Here is a 24,232-nt window from a genome sequence, read left to right as displayed (position 1 = left end):
AAAAACTTTAGCAAAAAATTAAAAAAGTCTTTTTAGAAACCAAGGTTATCCATTAGCAGACTTAACATGAAAATGGCACTAACTAAAACAATGTGAAAAGCTGCTCAAACACCCTCACCCAATACCACTTGCCATAACACCTGGATCAGGAAACAAACAAACCTACCTGGGAAAAGATTTATGGTATTTTGAGAACTGGATCAGAAAACAGAAACGTTCAGGAACGGAAGCGACATTTGTTCATAAAGCTTTTTTGATCCAGACAAGAAAGCACTACTTTACAGATCAGAACAGGTGAGTAATTTAAATAAATGGACCACAGCAAAACCAAAGAGAATCTATATTGATGATTTTTGATAATAAATTTCATTTCTGCCTTCTTTTCTGCTTTCAATACCTAATATACAGATCAGCCCTAGGAAATCACAGGGAAAATGGATAAGGATGACCAATTTGGCCTTCTTAAGCTTGCAAACATGAGGGGGAAATAAGGAAAGCTGGGTTCTTCCTAGGATAAAAAGTAACAGCACGTCTACACAGGCCATGTTATTCCAGACATTTACCTTTACTGAGCAGCACTGGAAGATCAAATGTTGGACTAGATGATCTTAGAGGTCTTTTCCAACCTGAATGATTCTATGATTTCGGCTTGGACTAATGAGCTGAACACCACTTAAAACACATTGCACAGAAAAGGTTTTGAAGACAAAAGAAGAACACAAAATAGAAACAGCACTTTGCAGGTAGCATCAGGTTCAAATGAATGAAGAATCTATACCTGAAATAACCTTTGCCATCATCTTCTTTGATTTCCAGTGACACAGAGAAGGTAAAAATATCACTGTCTGGAGTCTGTGGGGTGGCGATGGCTGAGAGTGGAGTTTGTTTGGCAGAACGACGGAAGGCAGTGGCAAAGCTGTACAGTATTCGGCTCACCTGCATTTAGACAGCACCAAAGAAAGTTCAGAAAGATACAGGTGTACAGAATGTAGCAGATGAAAACCTACCTGAATCTTCACTATATAAAACAATGAGAAATAAAGATGCTGGCAGCTTTAGCATCTAACTGCTTTTCTACACTTTTTTAAAGAATAAACCATTAAATGTGTTCTCATTTCATATCCAAGATTTATAAAATTATCTTAACTTGGGGTATAAAAGGAACAAAAAGTCATGAATTGAATTACTTCTGAAGTGCCTGACATAATTCTGCTCTATCTCAGTAATAACTTTTACGTTTACATAATAATTATTTGACAAAAAGATTCAACTTACAGCCTCTTGGATTTCACATCGGAAGACATGAATCCTAAAGAGTTCTGCATTGTAGTGGCTTTCAGTGAAAGCAAAGCAATCACTTTCAGGGGTTCCATCATGCCCTCGTACACAGAAAAGGATTTTATAGATTGGATAATTTGCGATTTCTGTGTTTGTCTGAGGATCTAAAAGTCTGTTAAAAGAGAGAGAAAAATTGGATAATTTGTGATTTCTGTGTTTGTCTGAGAATCTAGAAGTCTGGGGGGCAAGGAAGAGAGAGAGAGAAAGAACCTGCACCTTTAGAAGAATTATTTCAGCCAGCCAATAACTTGCAAGCCTCGACAATTTCATAGCTACTGGAGAATGTACGTCATGAATAAAATAATTAATATACAGCAGTGGATAGCCTCATCCCTGCTAAGCCTAATGTACCAGCAATATTCCAGCCCTACAAACTAAACACTTCTCAGGCTATTTCCAAAGTGTTCATTAATAACCACTCCCACTGTAGCTTTTGGGATGCCTTGGATCATCACAGTATTCCATACGGATTCTTGGGCAAAAAAATGCCTTCAGGAAACAAAATCAAAGCATCACTTTCCACAGATCTCTTTAAAAACCACTTTTTCCACTAAAAGAAATGCTAAGTTGCTCATGACTCCTCCCAGATAAATTGGTAACTTGTTTCTGTTGCTAAAAGAAAGTAATATTAAATGCACAAAGTCAGAGTACTCTTGAATTAACTTTGTACCTCACTGTTCCTTCAGAGACATTAGGCACTGACAGAGTCACATCTAAAGAAATCTGGCACTGGCTTCGTAAGATGCACATCATTCTGAGGGCTTCCACTTCACTCCGAGGAGCATTCACAGAGGCACAGCCTAAGTAGGTGAGCTTGCTGAACACCACACTGTCCTCATCAGTCACAGGTGTAAAAGGGCTCAAATCCTCACAGTCTAGGGTAAGACACAAAGTTGAACATAAGAAGCAAGACCAGGTTAACAGCAGTAAATTACCAGAGATTGACTAACTGCATGCAAAAAATGACTAAGGAACATATTATAGAAAGTCAGGTCAGGCCAAAATACTACAGCAAAACCTGCCTGAAAGGAAGTTACTGATTGCTAACACTGCTACCCAAACTCTACAATCAGTTCACTCAGACAGCTTTTCAATATGAGTGCACCAATTTTCACTACAGCAATAAGATGCACAGACAAGCTAAACAAATTAATACTTTATACAGCCAGGCAAATAACCATGGTATTTTTGCACAAGGCCAGTAGAGAAAGTGTTTTCAGAAGAGACAATGTTTCAGCACATGGTAACTCCTGCATCACATAACCTGCACTAGGTGATTATAATGGGAGAAATGGGGAAAGGTAGATGGACACAGCTGTACCTAAATCCTCCTTCCTTTCCCCAGATAAAGCTAGTTCAGAAGATACCACCAGGCATTCCCCATTTTTTTCTAACCTCCCTGGGATGGTTTCACTGGCAAACTCATTCCTGGTTTCTGGAGTCCTGCCACCGACACTGGGTTAATGGTAGAAGATGCTGAAGCTTCGAGGACAACGGGTTCTTCCCCATCGCCATCTGTCCTAATTTCTTCTCCATGGTCCCGGTCACTTGACTGATCTTCTATGGGTGGATCCATCAGCACGTCCTCAAGTTCCCTCTGCAGCTGCTGTTCGCTTCCATTCCCCACAATCTAAGAGCATAAACAGAGTTGGGACACACACACAAGAAAAAAGACTGTTCAAATGAAAAAGGAAAAAAAAAAGCAAAAAAACAGCTTTTGGGTACACGGTCATTCATTTGGCTGCCTCCACCAACCAAAACAGCAGGTAACAAATTTCATCTAGTTACAACCGTAAACACAAATTGCAATGTGAAAATGTTCCCCAGTTCAGATTCTATCCCCCTCACTTTGAGCTCCCTCTGTTAGTCTGTTAAAGCAGGAATCTCCTAGTACTACAAAGACTAGCTTATGGCACAGGAGACTTAGAGAAGTCCACAGTTCATCGGTCTATTACAATTCTCAGAATAGTTCCAGAAAGGACCAAATATAATTAATATGCAACACGGTTCATGGGGAAGATAGCAAGGTTTCACAGGAAGAGAAGAATCTGGAACAGGATTATGCCTGAGGAGCAGTGTTGGTTTATTTCCTGGCACTCATCTGCAGCCTGACCTTGCACTCGCTGAAGTCAACAGGAAAAAGTGCAGCAGCCCAGGTGGTGCGAAATTAGGTCCTAAGCTAGGAAGAGGATGAAGATATTAAGTGCTACAGTACTGGTTTTGTTCGGGGTTTTTTGTTGTTTGTTTGTTTGTTTGGTGGGTTTGTGTTTTGTTTTGTTGGTTTTGTTTTTAGTTTGTAGGCAATATGCAGGGAACTGTTCATGTTCACTGAAGAGAGAGAGAGAGAGAGAAAGAGAAGAACTGGAATTCCTGCACTACCTCCTGCTGACAAAGACGATCCAACTGCATTGTTCTCTAGTCACATCTGGGCAGAGATGTTCAATCTTTGTGCAAAAAGACCAAAGAGACTCCAGGTTCTGTCCCTTACAGAAGATCAGCACAGGCTGTAGCAGCAGTGGGCTATGCTAACAGCAGCACAGCCAGCAGCCACAGGGATGTGGCTTTCTCCTCTGCTCAGCTCTCCTAAGACCACGTCTAGAAGGCCACATCCAATTTTGGATTCCCCAGTGCAAGAAAGACACCCGTGAGCTGCAGCAGGTCCCAGAGAGGGGCACCAGGCTGGACAGGGAAGGAGAAAAGGCTTTGGGGGTCCCCAACAGCAGCCTTCCATAGCTGCGAGGGATGACAGAACCAGGCTCACAGTGCTGCACAGCAGGAGAAGGAGAGAAAGTGGCATAAAAAGCAAGATGTTCCAGCTGGATAGCAGGACACATTCCTTCACCATGAAGACAGTAACATATCGAAGCGTGTCACCCAGAGAGGCTGTGCAGTCTCCATCCTTGGAGGTTTTCAAGACCTGACTGGGTGACAGCCACGACAGCCTAACCTGGTCTGACCCCGCACCGCACGCTGCTTTGAACAGGACCTGAGACCTCCTGGTCCCTTCCAACGTGACACGGAGACCTGTGCTCTCAGCAGTCTTCCACTGTAACAAGCGATCCCACTGGAAGGATGTGAACATTTTTGTCTCAGTGGACAGGAGCTCTCTAAGAGCTTGCGTACCAAAGTCATACAAATGCAGGACACCAGTCACAGCAGCAGGACTCTGCATTCCTGTGTTCCTGCAGTTTCACAAAACCACAGAATGGCCGAGGTTGGAAGGGACCCCTGAAAATCATCTGGTCCAAGCCCCCTGCTGAGCAGGATCAGCCAGAGCACGTTGTGCAGGATGGCATCCAGGAGGGTTTGAGTATCTCCAGAGGAGACTCACAACATCCCTGAGCAGCCTGTCCCCGTGCTCTGTCACCCTCACAGTAAACCCCTAAATTCTTTGCCTGTTCGTTTGCAATTAATAGGAAGTGAGTGATGCTTTACACAGGTCAGAAATTAAGCGTGGAAACTGAGTTTACTGGAAGTATTTTACCAGATGGCAGCCAGAGCAACGTACCTGATTCCAACACTTCAGCTGCTGGCTGCTGGTTGTTGTTGTTGGCACCAAAACTCGCCCTACGAGCAGATACACATTTCTATGCCCTTATGTTTCCCGAAGCTTATTGACTTAGGGCACTACGTGCAAGCTAATAAAATCCAAATTGTGCAACTACCTAAAAAGACTGCCAGACAAACCCTATTAGAGAAAATTTGGGTTCTTTCTTTTTCTCTTTAAAATAAAAGAGTTAAAAAAAAAAAAAAGGAAGTAGTTAAAAGCAGGAGGAAGAATTCAGGGCAAACAGACATCTACCCATAACACAATCTCAGTATTAAAGCAAACTCCATCTGCCTCAAAACCCACATTTCATCAGAGAAAAATAAATTATCTTGAAAGTATCTGAAACAACGGACAAGGTTCTCATATTTTAACAATAAATAAACAAATAAATAAATAGAGTAAAAAAAACGAACGTTTATCCTCCTGAAACTGACGCTTAAACAGAAACCAACTTTCTAGTACGTATTAAAATGTACTGACGTGCTATCTGGGATCACCTGCCAGGAGCAGAACAGCAACTGCTTTACTCAGCTGGAAACACACAGAAGCACCTGTAACCTGTAGCTAGTTACAAGCACAGATTCCCATTCCCCCCCCCACTAATGTTAGCATTCTTTTCTGTGATTCATCACAGAAGCAATGAAAAAATCTTGCACAATATGTGGTCAAAGACATAACCTCTGTAAGTATCAAGTTTATTATTCAGGTTTGTGCACGCTTTCCTCAGAAAGGTGGTGATGATGATGGAAGATGCTACATGTTGTTTTACTGTGCCCTGTTTATGTCTTGCAGCAAACTATAATGAATCAATCAGTGTTCCACCAGCCCCACTGAAGCCTGTAACTTCTATTTTACAGGGCTGGGATTCTAAGGAACAGGAATTCCCAATTCTGGCACAAACCTGCTCCTCACATGCTTTTGTTCACAAGGATTAAACAGACCACAGTCTGGGGAGGGCTGGTGGGGAATTTCTATCCAAAAAGAATTCAATGTTGTAACGGTCTTAACTTGAAACACAGGTGAAAAACATTCCATCCCATCAGGCTTACAAGACAGAACTCCAAATGCTGACCCACTGTATTAGGTACAACAAATTGTATTAAAAACTATACCTTGATACTGCCCTATAAAACATGATCTAAAAAAAAAATCATAAAAGCAGCAGGGACAGATAAAACGTGAGGCCACGTTGTTTACAGTGAGACACTGAACAGGTACAGGAAAAAGAAGAAAGGGCTAGGGGAGATTTACATAAAATGCAAAGTAGCCAACAAGCAACAGAACTTGGCTCTGAGGCACTGCTTGGATCCAATTTAACATTTAAGCTCTCCATAAAGACAAGCAAAATTACTGCCTGCCTCCATATATTCTAAGATCCAAGGTAAGTCTAGATTTAACTGTTCTAACAAAGATAAGTAGACAAAAATAATATGACAGCAGACATGTGAAGCCCACAGCATCAGCAGAGAGCAGCGCAGCCCACTGAGGAGCCTATCTAGCAAAAATTCTAAAAACTCCAACTCCTCATTTAAAAAGTAATGCCTCCAAGGAAGCCCTCCTTCTCAAGCCAGGCACTGCCCTCCAAAACCAACTCCAAAAGCAACATCAGTGACACTTCTGGACTGGAGGCCTCTGTTCTCGCAGCTTAGCAGCCAGTTGCAACAAAGCTGCCCAAAGGAGGCCAAACATCCAAAGTCTGGCTGATTTCGGGTGCAGCAGAGTCTTTTACACAGCTGTAACCACCTTGTGGGGAAAGCGAGCGTTAGGTGCTACCCTGTCTGAAGCTCTGCTGCAACCCCAAAACCAGTAAGATGCAGCAGGACAGAGTGCAGCAGAACCAAGGGCAGAAGGGGAGAAGAATCCAAGTGGATCTAACAAACGTCTTCATGTAGGTCTGCTTGAGATGGAAGAGAGAAACCATTTAGCCTAGACGGCTTTTCCCCCATTTCTCACAGCACTGAAAATGAGTTTGACTTAACTTTGAAACAGTACGCAGCCTCCTTCAAAACTTCCTTTATGACAGCACAAAGGATCTGTTAGAGATGTAGTTTATTCCCTTCTCCTTACTCATGCACTGCTGGCCTCTGCTGTCAGAGAACTCGAGGAGTTAGTGGGCTCCAGAAGCAAGGCTTTTGTAAATCCAGCTCAGTCCCACTGGCAGCAAGCAAAAGCAGACACAGAAATAATACTGGAAAGCAGAGACAGCTAGCAAATGATATTTCTGCAAACATATCAGTGACAAGCCTGTTCTGTAATTGTTGAATCATGTTTTTCTATATAAAAAAGCCAAAGAAAAAGTACAAATTACAACCAACTAAAGAAAAACATGACTATTCCAAAGAAATATTTACCTGTCCGGACTTGAGAAAGACCAAGAATAAAACTGTGCACTAGTTCAGTCCACAGCACTATTACTTAAAACGACAGCTTAGCAAAGAATGCACAATGAAACACTCAGATTTGATCTACAAATCTGACAGCCTACTGCATTCAGCCAACACAAGCCTAAACTTCTAGCACCATCGTCAGACTGTGCTCAGCAAATGTAAACCAGCAGGATCCTCAAACTGCTCTTCTAAAGCAGCAGAAAAAAGACAAAAGCTCAAATACAAACCGAAACTTATTTTCTGCTTTTCTTGGTGGGCTCATCACGGCAAATGGGTTTTAACATCTACAATTTAACTTAGTTCCACATACCAAAGTAATTGCTTCTCCTTGAAGAGCCCCTTCTCCCTGTTTGTCCCCATGAAATGCATAACCTCGTGCTCGTTTTGTAGTCACATTAATTTTCCATATACCACTTCAGTACTTTTACCTATCACTGCAACAGTACTTTTAACATACCTGACAACCTTCAAAACTCCATTTATCTATTCCCAAACAGGTCAATAATACAGTAAAAGTGCCTGCTAAATGGTTATCAGCAAACTAAAACCAAAAAGACATCAAGAACAGAGGTGCTTTCCAGGGCAGTATCTCTTTTCTTGCAGAACAATACCAGAAGACAATTTCTATCCTTAAGGCCAGCTAAAAGACCTTCCATTCCTGATGGTAATTGTTCTTACAACCTTACCCAGAAGAAAGGAGGTTAACAGGAAAATTCCTGCATGAGAGAACTTCCACTGCTTATCTCAGGTGTAGCGCTTCCATTAACCACGCCGACTGCAGCCACTACCAAACCAGCACACGCTCCCAACCGGCAGAATATGGAAAGGCTCAAGGTGAAGCACTCTGTTCAGGGATTGTGCTCAGTCTTGGCACCAAATTCATAAAGAAGCTTATCTTTAAGACCTGTGAAGCTCTGTGACATTCAGTGCCAAGCCAGGGAAGAGCGTAACTTTCCTGTTCAGCTGTTGTTCAGCTGGGGGCAGCAATGGCAACGGCCTTTCCTCATCGAGAGGAACAGCACGCCTGCAGCCAGCGTTCTGGGACTGCTTTGGAAGTAAACACGAAGAAAATTTTAGTAGTAAGTTTTGGGAGTTGGTCTGAAATTGATTAAGGATATTCTTCACAAATATTTGTGTGCTTTAATGAAGATGGCTTCGCATACAAGTCTCTTTGAGGTCTGTGACTGTACTAAACAAGATACGTCCTGTCAAACTATCACAACAGGACAGCCACAACAAGGCAGTCATTACACGAACAGCTCAAACAGCTCCCTCGTGGAGCAGGGAGTGTTGCAGACTAAAGCATTTCATGTTTCCAAAGCTTCTTTAGGAATAACAAGATTGAATAAAAAGTTTGGTAGACCATGTCTGTCTCCTGGGGTCTCAAATGATGGATTTTGACTTTGGGAGCTAAACCAGACACAACTTCCACATAAGTGTTCTCGAGGTAAGGACCACTGTGGAGACTATTCTGAATTCTTAAGTATTTTTAACTGCTGGTATATGCAGCATCTAGAAAGATAAGCATGAGGTGACAGTCTTCCAGCAGGTTTTACAGAACATCAGGCTGATTATTCAAGAAATTTTCAAATTTTTGTAGACTATCCTTCCATGATGTGAAGAGAAAAATCAATCTTCTGCAACTGCAATAAAATATGAGTATTTTTGCCAGATTAAATAAAAATATTGAGACTTAACTCACAGATTTAGCTGGAAGTCTTATGTAAAAGAAAACAGACACTATAGTGGCCCATCTTGCGTGGGACTCAAGTCAATGCACAAAAAGCAAGTAAGGCCACTGGATGTAAAAGCAAGATGAGCACAGACATCAAGGAATGTTCAGTAAAGTCTCTGTTCCAACTACTGGTAAGGAAAAGAGGAATGTACAGTCTACCAGCAGAACACAATTTCTTATCATCTCTGAAGACATTATTCTGAAGACACAGATGTGACCGTAGGTTTCAGCTTCTTGCAGTGGTGGAACATCTTTCCATCTCCCACAAAGAACACACCAGCTTGACTTGCTCTAGGAAACATCTGGTTTTCAACAGGTTAAAAAGACAGAATTCTGAGTGACCACCTTACTAGTGTCACTCTGCCTAAAGGCTGCTCAAATACGTACTGGAATGGAAGATTTTCTTAAGTAGACAAAAAAAGGAAAAAGAATGGCGAGGGTCTCTTTCCAGAACAGCACTTTTAAAAGCGAGAAGACGTCAATACCCTTCCAGTTCACACAAGCCTACCCACACAGGCTTGTACTCTCAGTTTCATGCCAAGTTGTTAGTTATAACTACACTTCTACGGTTCTTAAAGAGAACATTTCACATTGGGGAAAACTTTAATAATAAACTTTGAATTAACAGATACGTTCAAATCAAGTGTACGTTAATACTGCTTTCTACCTGAAATCTGTGCGGAAATCACAGCTCCAAGCTCTTGACAGTCTCTTTCATCCTAAACACTTCATGAAGGATTAAGTGAAGTGGGAAAAAAAACCCACAGGTAGCGATGGAGAAAGCTTTTACTCAAAACCTAATTATCACCTTTCACATCAGCAAAAGCAATGCAGAAACTACTGGCAAAATCAATTCTTGAATAAGCTCTCCTTTCTGTCAAGTTTTCCACAATAAAGAAGTCCCTCTTTAAGCTCTTCTATGGTTAGTTAGGTTTAGAAGAATAGAGAACAAACTCAGGTTACTGATTCTTACCTTCAGTCCTGTTTTTTCATCATCACTACCATTATTTGTAGATGGTGTTTCATCCCCTTGCCTGGAAACCAAGACAAAATCTTCACTGTTAAGAGTGGATACCGAGTCTGATGAGACACTGATTTTTCCAACAGAAGCCTTGTCATCCATGACTTAAAAAGGAAGTTCGACTCATGAATGAGATTAAATATTTTATAAACTCCTGAAAAACAAAAATCATAAAAATACTTATATAAAACTTCATGCTAAAATGCTCAAATGTTTCTTTACAGAAACCTGCGGACTAGTTAAAAAAATAAAAGGAAAGCAACACATCTGACAGCACAACCATGTTACAACTCTCCTGCCAGCGCACACTCATTGTCCTGCGTTGGTTTTGCTAAGAAGCACACTGCTATTTGATCACTGGTTTCCACAGCTCACAGCTGGGACGTTAATAAACCTTTTTGCAGCATTTCATGACTGTGTCAGGCACCGCTCAATCCCAGCACAAAGCAGGCCCTCGGAGCACCTGCTACACCTGGTGACAAGGGACTTGTCTTAGGGCCGGAACTATTCAGTCCATTTACTTTCTGAGAAGGCAGAATCCCTCTGCCTTCATCTACATTCATGCAAAGTATTTCTGTAGGTACTGGAGCACGCTGCATGTGCAGTCACATTCAACTCCCCTCCCCGAAAAAGAGTTGGATCCAACTCATGACGTTTTGCACTGAGGCTGCTCCAGAACCTCGGGCCGAAGGGCTGTCAATCTGTGCTGAATCTTCTGCGCTGGACGGAACAATAAAAGATTCCAAGAAGCAGGAAGAACAGTGTGGGCTGGATCAGTACTGAGAATCGGAGCCAGCAGAGAATTTTAAAAGCTGGAACTGGCACTGAGAGGCAGCTGAAGAAAGGAACAAAAGGTGAAGTTCAGCTGCACACCTTGAACTCTACAGCACAGATTCTCAGAATCCGTGGCTCAAAACAGACGGCCGTGATAAAAGGGCCGATTACATTTCCCAGAAACCCGATTACACCCTTATCGCATAGGCTTGGGTCTTTACTTACTCCCGAGCAGGACCAAACCCAGAGGCCTTTTCCACCTCAAGCTCGGCCTTGCACTCAGGGAGCGCTGTCCCAGCCTGGCTCCAGCACAGCAGCGACCAACAAAGGCACCTGGGCTAGCCACAGGCACAGCTCATCACATTCCTCTCTGAACCAAGAACAATGCATCTGAAAATAGCAAAGCCTGCTTTTATTTCTGTCAATACCCGTCTCCGCAGCTACCAACAGGACTTGAAAATCGGCCAGGACGACAACAACATTTTTTTCCTCTGAGTTATTTTTAACCTGATTACTTTCCCAATCCAGTCACTTCGTGGTCCTGAAAACGTTCAGCTGGACATCTGAAGCTGCGCGTAAGATGAATAATGGATGTGGGTTGTTCACGAGTAACAGCATACCTGTGATTACTGTCTTGCCTTTTCAATTGCACGATGTTCACATATCCCTTTCAAAACCATTTTAAGCTGCACTGGCTTTTCATGAAAGTTACTGGCTGGGAAACACAGACAGTTTGAGAAGTTTTACGCACTGTGTGTCTCTGATATTATGAGCAGCAACCTTAAAGGCAGGGCATAGTTCTCATTTTTAAGTTGGTGTTGTTTAAAATGTCAGTATCAAAACGGTTCTCAAGAAGCTCCTTATCGCGCCATCTACATCATACACACATTATCTGACACTAAAATCAAATGTATTGAAACACCGAATAAAAATAAGCTTAAAACACTTAACATGCCCCCAGCTTTACTGCTTTCATTCAAACAGAGCAAACTCGTTTGCCACTCTAAGACACGAGTAGAAGAGCAGGCTTTGATCACCAGCAGCGGTGAAGATCACCCAGGCAAGGATCAATTCAGCAATTTATTTTGGCACAGCGTGCCTGTCTTGAAGTGTTAATTTCGCCTGCTTCCAAAGCCCTTCAGTCTGTCACCTTTCACCAGCATTAACCTCAATTAAGGAAAAATTACACTGTGCTGTTGTGTACTCCTTTTTGTGGTAGCGTGGTGGAAACACAGCACCCGTGGTCCTGGAGCACAGCTGGCTTAGCCGAACCCCCGCAGCGGTTGCACAACACAGAATTGCAACAGCAGAAGGCCCTGATTAGCCCAACTTCGCCAACCTTACGTTGAGCAAAAGCCTTACTGAGATTACACAAGAAAGCACAGGAAAGGGGAGAGCGCAGTAGGTTGCTGGACGAAGCTTCTGTCCCGCAGCGACGCACCGGCAGGCGAGGCTCGGTTACCCAACCCTCTGGAATCAGCAGCAGAGGTTCATCAGATTGACACCAAATGGTGGGGTTGCAAAAGCACTGCCTTCAAATGCTACCAACACTACAGCATTGCCTGGAGTTAACCCGAACGTGCACAATCCCATACCTCGCTCTGCACGCGCTTTATTCCCCTGGTGCTTGCGAGCACTTTGTTTTGGGCAGATTTCCTCGCGGACCGTCGTACCCGAACCAGGAAACCGAGCGCGGCAGCACCCACACCCCAAAGCCCAGGAGCTCCTTAAAGTGCCTACAGAAGGGCGCGCATCAAAGAGCAGCAGCAGAGCAATTACGTGTGGCAGGCTTACGGCTCCTCTGGAATCAAAAGAAGAGCCAAGGACAGGGACAGTGCTCATTAGTGCTATCTGCAGCTCCTGGCGAACCAAAGCTTTCTCTGCTGGCATTTTTGGGAGTCAGGAGAGAAGACCTCCAGCCCAGCACAGGCCTCAAGCTGCAGCGTTTCCCAGAAGAAGCCAGTGTCTCATCCTGTACTAGGAAAGGGCCCGGTGTGTCTCAACACGAGGAAAATGGGAGCTTTCAAGTTCAGCACAGCTTAGGGCTGGACACAAACCTACACCTCAGCAATGCATTTGCCCGAAGGTGTCTTTACACCTCCATGGGAGTCAGAATGTCTGGGTAAAACGCAGACCAAGAGGCAAATTTTTATTAACTTCTTTGCTTAGCCATTAATTAAAGGGGTATCCCGGCCCCTCCCCAGGCAGAGACCATTGGAGAAGGCTGCGAGCTGAGAGGCACCACGGCCGCCTCTTGGGCCACTGCCTTCAGCTCTGCTTAAAATTCTGGTTCAGGACAAATTCAGGACAACTCACCCTCACCCTGCGCTTGCTCTCGTTGCACAACGCGTGCCCAAGAACCAAGCTCTCCTCCAGCAGCAGTCTCATTCACCACCGTAGCAGCCAACCAGCTGAGGCAGCCCACCTTACTGTCACCATTTAAGATAACGCGCACACGGACAGCAAGGACACCCTGCACCGGGTAAGATCTCAAGCAAAGGGGAGACACCTATGACATTTCAATGATAGTTCAGCAGATTTATAAGACATTTATCCTTTCCTTTCCTACCCTTTTCCCAAGTATTTGCCACCTGGCCTGCAACTTGAGATCTAAATTCTCCTCGCAAGAACTTAGAAGAGCTTCGAGCCAACAGGATACAGAAGATAAAACCTTCCACCTTACAGTGCTGTGAGACACAGAGGCCTGAATGCCACCGTGAGAGCCGAGCACTCGTAACTGCGGCTGGTTTCACTGCACGGAGCGCCTGTTCTCCAGTGTTTAGGAAGTCCAAAGCCACACCAAAAGGCAGGAGAGCAGAAAATCAATGCCGCAGCTGTGAGCTTCCCTGGCTGCTCAGAACAGCATTACCTTTACGGCAGCAGCGTGCTCAGCACTGAGTTTGGACACGAACGCAACACAGAACAATTTGGGGAGGGGGCTCAGGGCAGGAGAGAGAAGCAGCATGAGAAGGGTGTGCAAGCTGGAGACAAAAGGTGATTTTTTCCCCATTCCAAACCTCTCGGCTTTTACCCGTCAGCAGCAGCTCCTTTAGCAATCCCACGGTGAGGGCGCAGCTGATGAATGCACCAGGTACAGGAGAATGATACGGTAACGTTAATTAAATTACTGAAGAAGATTTTAATTCAAAAAGCTACCTGAAGCAACAAAGGCAAAAAGCTCGTCATGCAGAACAAACCTCTACCCTCTACAAATAAAAACCCAGTAAGTGTAGCATTAAAAAACATGAAAAAGGAGGTAGCTTACAGCCAAGAAGCTGAGGTGACTGACTGAGAACGGATTCATTCACTGAAAAATAACATCTTTTCTGGTTCTACTTCTCGGCCTTCACTTTCCTGGTTTTCAGCAGCAGCAACTCGGTGTGAGTGAAATGTGGAATTTGTTGTAGAGTTCAGCAGCTTTAAGGTACACATCCCAAAGCTGGTTTATGACGAATAAGCCAGCATCCTTTAGGATTTCTAGCTCCTTACAGGCTTTGACAGCTGTGATTCCTCCTCCTGCTCAATTCAAATGGGCCATATTTATTATTTTTCTAAGTACAGTGAGTGAAAGAGTGTGGAAAATGCTACAGCACAATGCTGCCACTGCAGGCAGTCATCCAGATGTTTCTGTCTGAGCAGCCTAAGAAATTTTCAGAACAAAACCGGTGTCGCACTGACAGACGTGGGAAAGGAGCTGCAGGTCAACTTTCCTTGAGCATATGCACAGAGCCTGGATTTTACTGCAGCTCTGGGAAAAAAAATCATACAAGGAAGATCAATCACTAGCAACCTTTTTCTTCTCACGTATCATATGATTAGTCTGCATAATCGCACGTTTGATCTTTACCCACCGCTCTTTCAAGGAGACAGCTACAGCCTTCCCTTCCCTGGGCAAATCCCTCTCAAAAGCACCGGGAAGTATTTTTGCACTCCAAGTGAAGCAAGAGAGGCAGTGGAACGCTGCGTGTGAAAAATCAAGATTTAGGATAACTGAAGAGAGCAATTAATCAGCGAAATAGCAACTGCAATACTAGATTTTCTGTTCATTTTAAAAGACTCTGACAGCCACAGATGTTCCCGCTAACCTCCAGAGACAAGCGGAAAGGTTTTTATCTGCAGATAACGCTGCCTCCGATGTCACCGCCGCTCCTCGAGAGCAGAGCACAGCCACCGCGGGGAGCTGGCGGAATCACTCCGCATTCACGCAGAGCCAGGAATTTGGACAAACACAAGAGTTAAGATAATGCAATCTTTGTTAACAACCCTTAGCAGATTCCAAGTTGGTGCCAAAATCATTTTGCGTTTACCCTTACTTTGAGCCATTTGCTCAGAGGACAGCACTGTCATTTCAGGCTCTTGGAAGAGGCCGATTCCCCAGCCCCAGGAACACGCTGCAGGTCCTGGGGAGCCGTGGCTGGTGACAGAAATGCTGACGCTGCCTTAGCTCGCCCGTCACAAGAACGTGGCCGGGATGAATTAACCCCAACATCCACACCCTGCGGCTGATGCTTTGCCAGCATCGGGCACATCCAGGGGCTGCCTGTGCAGGGCTGGACACACGGGAGGGATGGACAGACGGACGGTCTGGTGGCGAGAGGCAGCGCAGCCGGTGCTGGGCACGCTCTGATCACACTCCACACACTTCTGTGGTTCCCCTCTCACCAGGATTCAACGAGAGGCGCAGCGTTACGCTCAGCGGGCAGACACAGCGCTGGGAAAACTCTGTGAGGGAGCTGGAGCAGGAGCCGGGCGCTGCTACAAGCTGCCTGCGCTTGGACGTGGAAAGCGAAAGGAGAGCCCTGCGCCAAGCTCAATTTGTTAATTTATTTACTGTGTACACAAAACGCAGTTTGTTCAAGCCCTTGACCTTTTCACGTTCAGCAGAGACCTTTTAAAAAAACCTCAGCGTTTCTGTAACTTAACCAGCCCCGGGCAGGCGGGTGCAGCCCGGCCCTTTTTACCGACGCAGCCACAAATCTCGGCCGGGCTCAGCAAAGCCCCGGGACCCGGCCGGGGTGGGCAGCGCGGTTTCAGCTCCCCCCACCCGCACACCGCGGCAGCGCCCGGTCCCCAGCGGGGATTTGGGGAGCCCCGCGCCGCTCCCCGCCCCCCCCCCCCGGCCGCTCCGTGATGGATCCCGAGCTGAACGACCGGGCCAAGCGGGGTGCGGGGCTGCCCCCGGTTTTACAGCCCCCGCCGCGGTTTTCTCCCCGTTGCCACCTTCCCCTCCCCTCCCCTCCCCTCCGCTGTTCGGGGCACGGCGAGGCCGGGGCGGCTCCGGCAGCGGGGCGGGGACCCCCGGAGCCCCGGGCCCTGCCCCGTGCGCGGCGGGAGGGGGCGCAACGGTACCGGGGGAGGGGGAGGGAGAAGGAGGGGAACGGAGGGGAGGGGAGGGGGCGGCCCCCACCTACCCCGGCCGCCGCCGCCGCCGCCGCCTCCTCCCGGTGCCGGGCCTGGGCCGCCGCTGCCGCGCCCCACGTGACCGGGCCGAGGGGCGGGCGCCCCGCGAGGCGCTTCCGGGGGCGGGGGGCGCGGGGCCGCTTCCGGCGGCCGAACAATGCGGGCCCGCGGCGCGGCGGCGGGGCCAGGCGGCAGCTGTAGGTGCAGCCGCGGGGGCGGCGCTGGGGGCAGCGCTGGGGCCCGGCCCCGGGCCCGGCGGGCGCGCGGCGCGCGGGGGGCGGCCCCGAGCGGGGGCCCGCAGCGGGGCGCGGCTGCCGCTGCCCCCGCCGCCGTCCCCCCCGGCCCCGCCGCCGCCGCCGCCGCCGCCTCCTCGGCCCCCCCCGCCGCGGCCGGGCCCGTCCGGGAGCGCGGGGGGGCGCGGGGCCGGCCGGGGGGCGCGGCCGGGCCCGGCGCTGGGGCGGCGCGGTGCCGGCCCCGGGCGGCGGCTGACGGCGGCTCTCCTCCTCCTCCCCTCTCTAGGTCCGTAGCCGGAGCCCGCGGCGGGGGCGGCGGCAGCGGGTGCCAGCGGGGGGACGCGGCCAGACGCTCCAGGTACCGGCCCCGGTCACGGTTCTGGTCCCGGTCCCGGCCCCTTCCCTCCCGGGCCGTGCCGTGGGGTCCCCCCGGGATCTGCGCGTGGCCGGGCCCGGCGGCGGCTCCCCGAGCCCGGGGGGACACCGGGGGGACACCGCGGGGAAGGGGCTGGCACAGTCGTGCTCCGGTAGCCGGATCGGCACTGCCGCTGCCTCGGCCCGGGTAACCCGGGGCAGGCTCACGCGTAGGGCTCGGAGCTTCCTACAGAGTAACGGGAAAAAATCGTTTGGTAATTGCTGAAATTCACCGAAGTTGTTTGCTGCAGCCTTGTTGTCCTGCAGAGCAGATGAGGCAGGCAGCGCTGGCCGCAGGGTGACCGAGAGCCCCGTGGCTTTCCCTTCTGTAGGTTTAACAGAATTGTGCCTCAAGCGGTGCTGATGCTGATTCCGAGCTGTCGGTGCCTTGTTTCTGAAAACTCTTGAAATCTGTTTGTAGTTTGTGTGTGTCGTACGCTGGAAAATAGACTTGATGCATCCGAGTAGCGAGGTTCAGAATTATGCCTGATCTGGAAATTGAAACAACTCTGACAACAGCATCACCAAACACTGCTAAAAATGTTCTTGGTCCCCTGTCTTGTTTATTCGTTCATTTACCCTAGGCATGACTGTTTCCTGTTGTGTTCATTGACCTAATATTTCATGCCCCAAGAGAGCAGCATCTGCTTTTATCTATAAACTTCAAAGCTTCTTTTCAAGCTTTATGTGGTGTTCGTAATAGTGGTGAGGTGTAAGTTTTGCTTTGTTTTGTTACTTTATCTCACCAAACCTTGCATCATTTAGTCTCCTGTGATTTGTTCACTTCCTGCAATCCCAGTTCTCTGGCAGGATTATTTAACAGTTTCATCAAGAATCAGTGTAGCCTTATGGGTTCTTAAGAGAACTGTTGAAAGACAAAATATTGATACTTGTCTTATGAAAGGTTACTGTTCTTCGTTCCCAAATACTATCAGAGAAGAACAAACTTCCTAGAGGAGTGATCTTTCAAGGAAGAAGACAAGAAACAAGACTTCCTACATCCCCCAGGTATTCAAAGCAGGGAGGCTAGAAGGTGTGATTTATATAATGAGGGGTCATACAGGAGATTTTTTCTTAAATCTTAAAAAACATCAGGCTTACCCCCTGCCTTCCTCCCCCCCCCCCAAAAAAAAAAAAATCATTAAAAAAACTTCAGGGCCATGTAAAAGTCACTTCAACCCAGTGCTGCAGATACTGAAGTGCCTGTGTAGTCCTTTCTATAAAATTCAGGTTAGCCAAAGTTAGTTTCTTCCAGTGAGACAATTTCTCCTATATCAATACTCCTGAAAATCATGAAGTGTCTTAGAGGAACTGTAACTCTTATGAGTAGTATGTAGTAGATAGACAACTAAGAGGGAATTCTCTGTCTGGCAGGTTCCAGGTTCTATCTCTCCTTGAATTAATGTGTTATGAAAGCTGCTTAGCGCAAAAGTAAATCAAGCTAAAGAAGCTAAGGGAACATTGTTGTATTTGGTAAAGACAAAATCTCAAGAGTTGCAATGTGGAAGCAAAACTTAAAAAGAGTTAAGACTGCTAAAAATACTTCCAGAGTTTCCTTTTAAATTCCATACAAGGAGTGTGGAAAACATCTTAACTCTTTAAGATACTGCCTCAAGAGGATTTCTGTCATCATTTCTACTTCATATTCAGACTGCATCAAATTAAAAACAAAAATGTAACTGCAAGGCAACGTGCAAACCTGATTTTTTTTTTTTTTCAGTTTTAAAGTCTAACATGCTTGACTGTTTACCTAGGGCAAAACATGGTGTCTCATTGAGCACGATTTACTTTAGAACCTTCTGACTTGCATTCTAGAAACTTTTTAGTTTTTAGTTTCTCACTTGCTTTTTTTTTTCCTTGCTGCTTTTCTTTAGGTGTGCCAAAATGTCAGAAAGATCAGACATTCTTCACTTCAAGTTTGACAATTATGGAGATTCAATGTTACAGAAAATGAACAAGCTGAGGGAAGAAAACAAATTTTGTGATGTTGTGGTCCATATAGATGATGTTGAAGTTCACGGGCATAAAATTGTATTTGCTGCTGGCTCTCCCTTTTTAAGAGATCAGTTCTTGTTAAACGACTCCAGAGATGTAAAAATCTCCATACTGCAAAGTTCGGAAGTGGGGAGGCAGTTGCTTTTATCCTGTTACAGTGGCATTCTGGAGTTTCCCGAAATGGAACTGGTGAACTACTTAACTGCTGCAAGCTTTCTGCAGATGAGCCACATCGTGGAACGCTGCACACAGGCGCTCTGGAAGTTCATCAAACCGAAGCAGCCATTGGAGAGCAAGGAATGCGAACAGCAAAGCGACTCCTCCGAGCTGAAGGAACACCCAGAAGATGAAGACTCTCTTCCACAAGATTCACCTTGTATCCAGCCCTCAGAAGACAGTATGGACATGGAGGACAGTGATATTCAGATCATCAAGGTGGAGTCCATTGGGGAGGTAACGGAAGTTAGGAACAAGAAGGATCAGAACCAGTTTATTTCATCTGAACAAACTGCTTTGCATTCCTCAGAGCCTCAACACTTTCTAATCAACTCCACCGTTGAAAACAGAGCAAGTGAAATAGAGCAAAACCACCTCCACAACTATGCCCTTTCGTATGCCGGCAGCGATAACATCATTCTGGCTTCTAAAGATATGTTTGGGCCTAACAACCGAGGTATAGACAAAGGCCTCCAGTGGCACCATCAGTGCCCAAAGTGCACGAGAGTATTTCGGCATCTGGAAAACTATGCTAATCACTTAAAGATGCATAAACTATTCATGTGTCTACTCTGTGGCAAGACATTCACTCAGAAAGGCAATCTCCACCGGCACATGAGGGTGCATGCAGGCATCAAACCGTTCCAATGTAAGATCTGTGGGAAAACCTTCTCTCAGAAATGTTCCTTACAGGACCATCTCAACCTGCACAGTGGGGACAAGCCCCATAAATGTAACTACTGTGACATGGTTTTTGCGCATAAACCCGTTCTGAGGAAACATCTTAAACAGCTACATGGTAAAAATAGCTTTGACAATGCCAATGAAAGAAACGTTCAAGACATAACGGTGGACTTCGATTCATTCACGTGTAGCGCTGCTACAGACAGTAAGGTCTGTCAGCAAGCTGACGCAAGCCAGGTACTGGATGCAGGGAAGCTGCCTCAGGCTGTGCTCGGTTTAAGAAATGATAGCACCTGCGTCAATTAAGCAATTAAAAGCAGCCCTTTGTGGGGATCATGACTGAGAGGAGCAAACAGTTGGCTTGGGCTCTTACCTAAACTAGTGGTTTGCTCTGAAAGGCTACGGATAGATGGATGGATGGAGGGTTGGATTGCAGAAACTGGCAGGTCTTCAGCCATCGTTCTTAGTCTTACTTGATACCTTCTGTGAATAACAATCTTCCTTCAGGTTTCTGTCTGTGTCTCTACTGTGGATTAAGGGGTTAATTGTTTCATTTCTCTCTGATCAGGAGACTCGAGACTAACACCTTGTGAGAGACTGTTGCTGTGGGCTGCAAGTGAGCCATCTGCTGTACAGTCAGAGGCTTCTCTGTGTCTGGGCAGATGGAGGAAAGAGCAAAGAGGACAAGTCTGTGAGATAACCCAGTTATTATTTTTTAAAGCACTGGATCACTGAGAAAGCACTCCACATAGTGCTAATTTGTTTTAAACTTACCTCTTAAAATTATCTTTTCCCAATCTTACCCCTAGACCCCTACAGTTGAAATGAAGTATTTTTACGTCACTTTTTTTGCCCTTCCTACACTATTTCAAGAAACTACTACTGCCAATCAACACTATCTTAAAAGCTCTCAGGGTTTTTAATGTTGGCATGTGTTTTGAAAAAGGTAAAAACCCTGAAGGATTGGGCAGGGTTAGCTGATGGTTGCATAGGACTGTTTGAAATAAGTTGCAGCTCTGAAATCTGCGAGCGTGGCACCTGGGGTGCCGGTGTGACCGATTTCACCGGCCGTCATACCGAGGGTCGCTAAAGGGCACTTACGTTGTATGTACTGAGACAAGCTAAGCACTTCAGAACTAGAAGTTATTATCTATCTTCCATAAATTTTGCTTCAAATAACCACAACAGTTGCTACTTTCCTAATAGGTTTTAGAGCAAAGTTGGAATGGAGAAATACTGCTTTTTGACACTGTGAAAATACTCTGTTTTTTAAAAGCTGCAATGTATAGTAACTCCATGCTTTTCCTTTTTTTTCCTTAGTTCTTGTATATCTCTCCTTGATAACTAGTAAGGGCCACATGTCAGTTTAAAAAAAAAAAAAAAGGAAGAAAAAAAAAAAAGTACCTGCCACAGGAACATTAACATGAAGTTTTTTGATTTCTTGGATACTCAAAGAACACTTTTCTTTTTTTTTTTGTGACCTACATAGTTCATGACCATTAGTGTTTTACAGAGCCTACGATGAGGTATAGGTAGCACAATTTCCATAGTTTAGTGTATCAGCTATTGACTGTACTCAGCAATACCTCTTGTATACCGCCTTAAACATCAAATGTAGCGGGAATGGCATATTAATTGGGATTCTAGGATGATACTGTATTACTTCTCAAAAGTGCCGTGGAATTATCCACATCCCAATTGGGCTGAAAGAAACTAATTTCTCATTTGAAGGACACCATTCCCAGTAGAAGAGCACTCATTCTGTTGAAGTGTAGCATAGACTAATAATCAAGTGGCATATCCTTGGTGGAGAACTGCTGTGTGTATGTGGAATAAGTATTTCTTCCAATGCAGCTCTTTTCCTCAAGGTTTGCCATGAGGCTGAGATAATGCTTCCTACCTAAAAGTAGTACTGTCTGTGTGTCTGAATGAGGGGTAGGGGTGGGGGGAGGCTGCTACTGTATGGTTAAAAATGCTAAACAGGTATGACCAAAGGTGTGTTAGAGCAAAAAAATGTTTTGTACGTACTTATCAAAAGTTGGTCTTGATCTTCAGATACGTGTATGTAGAAACCAGGATTTCTTTATGCAGACATTTCACTGATGGACAGTAGAAAGTGTTTATCTTGCAGAACGTGTTCAGAAATCCACATACCTTCGAGTAGCAAAGCAAGGTGATTCTGTGAATCAGTTTTTGCAATTGAGTTTTAAAACTACTGTACTTGACTGTTACATTAACTATTATTACATGGACAGCTATGAAGTAAGCAATGGAAATGGAGTCAGGGCATTACGTCTTTCAAGTTGTAGCAAATATATTTAGGCCTAAAAAATAACTATTTGGGACTTTTAAGAAGTATTGTTCAGGTTCCAGGGGCAAAAAATGGGTAGGCATGGGAAGAAAAGCTGTTTTCCTTTTCAGTAACCTGCTTCCAGAATCATTTTGAGCTAAAACAGGCCGTGACAGTCCCTTGTATTCTGACTTCAGGCAGAATCCTCTGTGTTGTAACATTTTTATAATGTTACCTGCTACATGGAAATAAGTTACAGCTCTAATGTCAAAAAGAAGATAGAAATGGAGAATCAGAACTTGCCGGTCAACATACTGTAAGGGTTTAGTGACAAATCTAACAATACATGGATACAGATATGATAAAGAAAATGGTCTTCTGCCAGAGAAAGGAATAGAACTGCAAATGCTAGAGGAAAAGTGGCAGCAAAACGGACAGTATTGAGAACTTTGTCTGGGAAGTTTCTTCATGGAATTACCAAGCTGTAATGCTACTGCAAGGAGGATGGATATAGCTTGTTGAAGTAGCCATGGGTGACCTGAAGCTGACTTGAAGAGACAAAGGGTTATCCTAAGAAACAAAAAAAATGATTTGATCAGGACATCCAGGTTTTCCATCCACCCTGTGCATTGGTGATACCAACTTCTGAGAAGGCCGAGACTGCTGGCTGTTCATTTGAAAGGCTGCTTGTGTCATTTGGTGAGACCACGGCAGAAATAAATGGGAAAAAGCAGAAATGCAGAAGACTGCTTCTTCAATGAAAGCAAGATCTGTTGGATGAAAAGTGTCTTCTTACAAATGTCTGTGCTTTTGGCCTGGCAGAAGGGTGCAGACCAAAAGATTTATGCAGGAGACAGCAATGTAGCTCCAGAAGCACTAGAGATTAAGAAGGCAACGTGCTGATGGCACAATGTGAAGTGTGCCAGTGGTAAGAGTTCATGTAAGATTTGCCCCCATATGGAACAGATGAGTGAAGAGTACAGAAGAGGTATTAGAAAAGCAAAATCTGGCTATTGCCTCTTCCCTGAATTAGATTAAAGTGGAATGAAAATGATTATAAATGGAATATACAGAGGCAGTGTGATTATAGAATGAGATGAACTTAATTGTCCACGTATGTAAAATGTTGTCTTCATTGCAATGTTCCAGTTAGTGAAAGACTAGATCCAGTGGTTGTTGCTGCTGATGCTGCGTATTCAGACAAGGACTCTGGCAGTTATAATCTGTGTGTTAATGTGTAGAATACTATTTGCTGGTAAGTGGATAGTCTCACAACTTAATGTGCTGTACAACTTCCTGCATATCCTAAAAATAACTGGTCTATTACAAAAGTATTTTAATAACTCCTTGAATATAATAGGATTTTTTATGTTGGCATTTTATTTATTTGATATAGAGGAGAATTCTTAGAACTCTTAGATTTACCAGAGGCTGAGGCTCACCGCCCTGCTGAGGGGTGGTAGCTCGTGCAGCCCACGGCCCCACTGAACGTGGGGCAGCTGCACGGCCTCCTGTAGAGATCAGGGATGAGTCTTTCTGTCATTTTTTCGTTCCGAGGACGTGTGTTGCAAGTTACTAACTGATGTAACCGAAGCGTCAGTCTCTCTTCCCCAGCTTTGTGGCAAAAACTTGGAAAGCTGCCGCTGAACTCCTGAAGTAACTTACAAATGGTGCGGGGCCGGTTTTGGTTCTGGACTCGCTGGGAGGAGCGAAGGCGAGGAGGGAGAATCAAAACTCGATGCCGACCGAGCCGTGAACGGATCTAAGGTTAAGCCTCGCTTTCGGAGAGAGGAGAAAGAAGGAGGAAAACAGCCGGCGCTCGGCGAGGAGCGGAGGAGGCCGAGCGACGCCGTGCTGTGGGACTGCCCCCGGCGGACCGAGCATCAGCTACCTCTTCAGGGACCGGGCAGGAGGCTCGTCCCTCGTCCCCAGCGGCGTTACCAAAGCAGGCGGGGCCGGGGCCGCGGGAGGGGGCCGCTGCCTCGCTACCTCTACCGGGCGCTGCGCCCCGCGGCCGCCGCCGTAGCAGTGCCAAGTCCCGCAATAAACGTGCTGCTAACTCTGCCTCCGCCGCCTCTCGTTTGTCCGCCGGGGCGGGACGGGACGGGACGGGGCGGGGGCGCTTCCGGAGCCGGTGCCGGTACCGGAAAGGGCGGGCGGGCGGGGAGGGGCCGGGGGAGGCGGCTCCAGCGGGC

General features: G+C 45.9%; 2 protein-coding genes across 4 annotated transcripts in view; one reads left to right on the top strand and one right to left on the bottom strand.

Annotated features, from left to right (window-relative positions):
* RABGAP1 (RAB GTPase activating protein 1) overlaps positions 1-16,288 on the bottom strand; it is a 67,951-nt gene extending 51,663 nt beyond the window's left edge. The window contains exons 1-6 of the mRNA XM_084298996.1: positions 16,217-16,288; positions 9,984-10,185; positions 2,734-2,968; positions 2,009-2,213; positions 1,276-1,450; positions 779-936 (exon numbers count right to left, since the gene is read on the bottom strand). Coding sequence (XP_084155122.1) covers positions 779-936; positions 1,276-1,450; positions 2,009-2,213; positions 2,734-2,968; positions 9,984-10,133 — 923 coding nt within the window. The 5' untranslated portion in view covers positions 10,134-10,185; positions 16,217-16,288. The remainder of the gene's footprint in view (positions 1-778; positions 937-1,275; positions 1,451-2,008; positions 2,214-2,733; positions 2,969-9,983; positions 10,186-16,216) is intronic.
* Positions 16,289-16,355: 67 nt separating this feature from the next.
* ZBTB26 (zinc finger and BTB domain containing 26) lies at positions 16,356-24,101 on the top strand. 3 transcript variants are annotated; one of them, XR_014619014.1, is made up of 4 exons: positions 16,356-16,402; positions 16,725-16,796; positions 18,727-22,965; positions 23,652-24,101. XR_014619014.1 is itself a non-coding variant. In XM_084299218.1 (4 exons), the coding sequence occupies exon 4, from the start codon at positions 18,737-18,739 to the stop codon at positions 20,051-20,053; it is 1,317 nt and encodes a 438-aa protein (XP_084155344.1). In that variant the 5' UTR covers positions 16,388-16,402; positions 16,725-16,796; positions 17,788-17,860; positions 18,727-18,736; the 3' UTR covers positions 20,054-24,101. The 3 variants fall into 3 exon arrangements, 2 of the variants coding, with proteins under 2 accessions (XP_084155343.1, XP_084155344.1); XM_084299218.1 differs by adding an exon at positions 17,788-17,860 and having other exon boundaries at positions 16,388-16,402; positions 18,727-24,101; XM_084299217.1 differs by having other exon boundaries at positions 18,727-24,101.
* The last annotated feature ends 131 nt before the right edge of the window (positions 24,102-24,232 follow it).

Source organism: Netta rufina (genome assembly GCF_964035555.1).
Source record: "Netta rufina genome assembly, chromosome: 20".
NCBI lineage: Eukaryota > Metazoa > Chordata > Aves > Anseriformes > Anatidae > Netta > Netta rufina.
The sequence above is the reverse complement of the archived record's forward strand: the minus strand, read 5'-3'. Positions and strand labels throughout refer to the sequence as shown.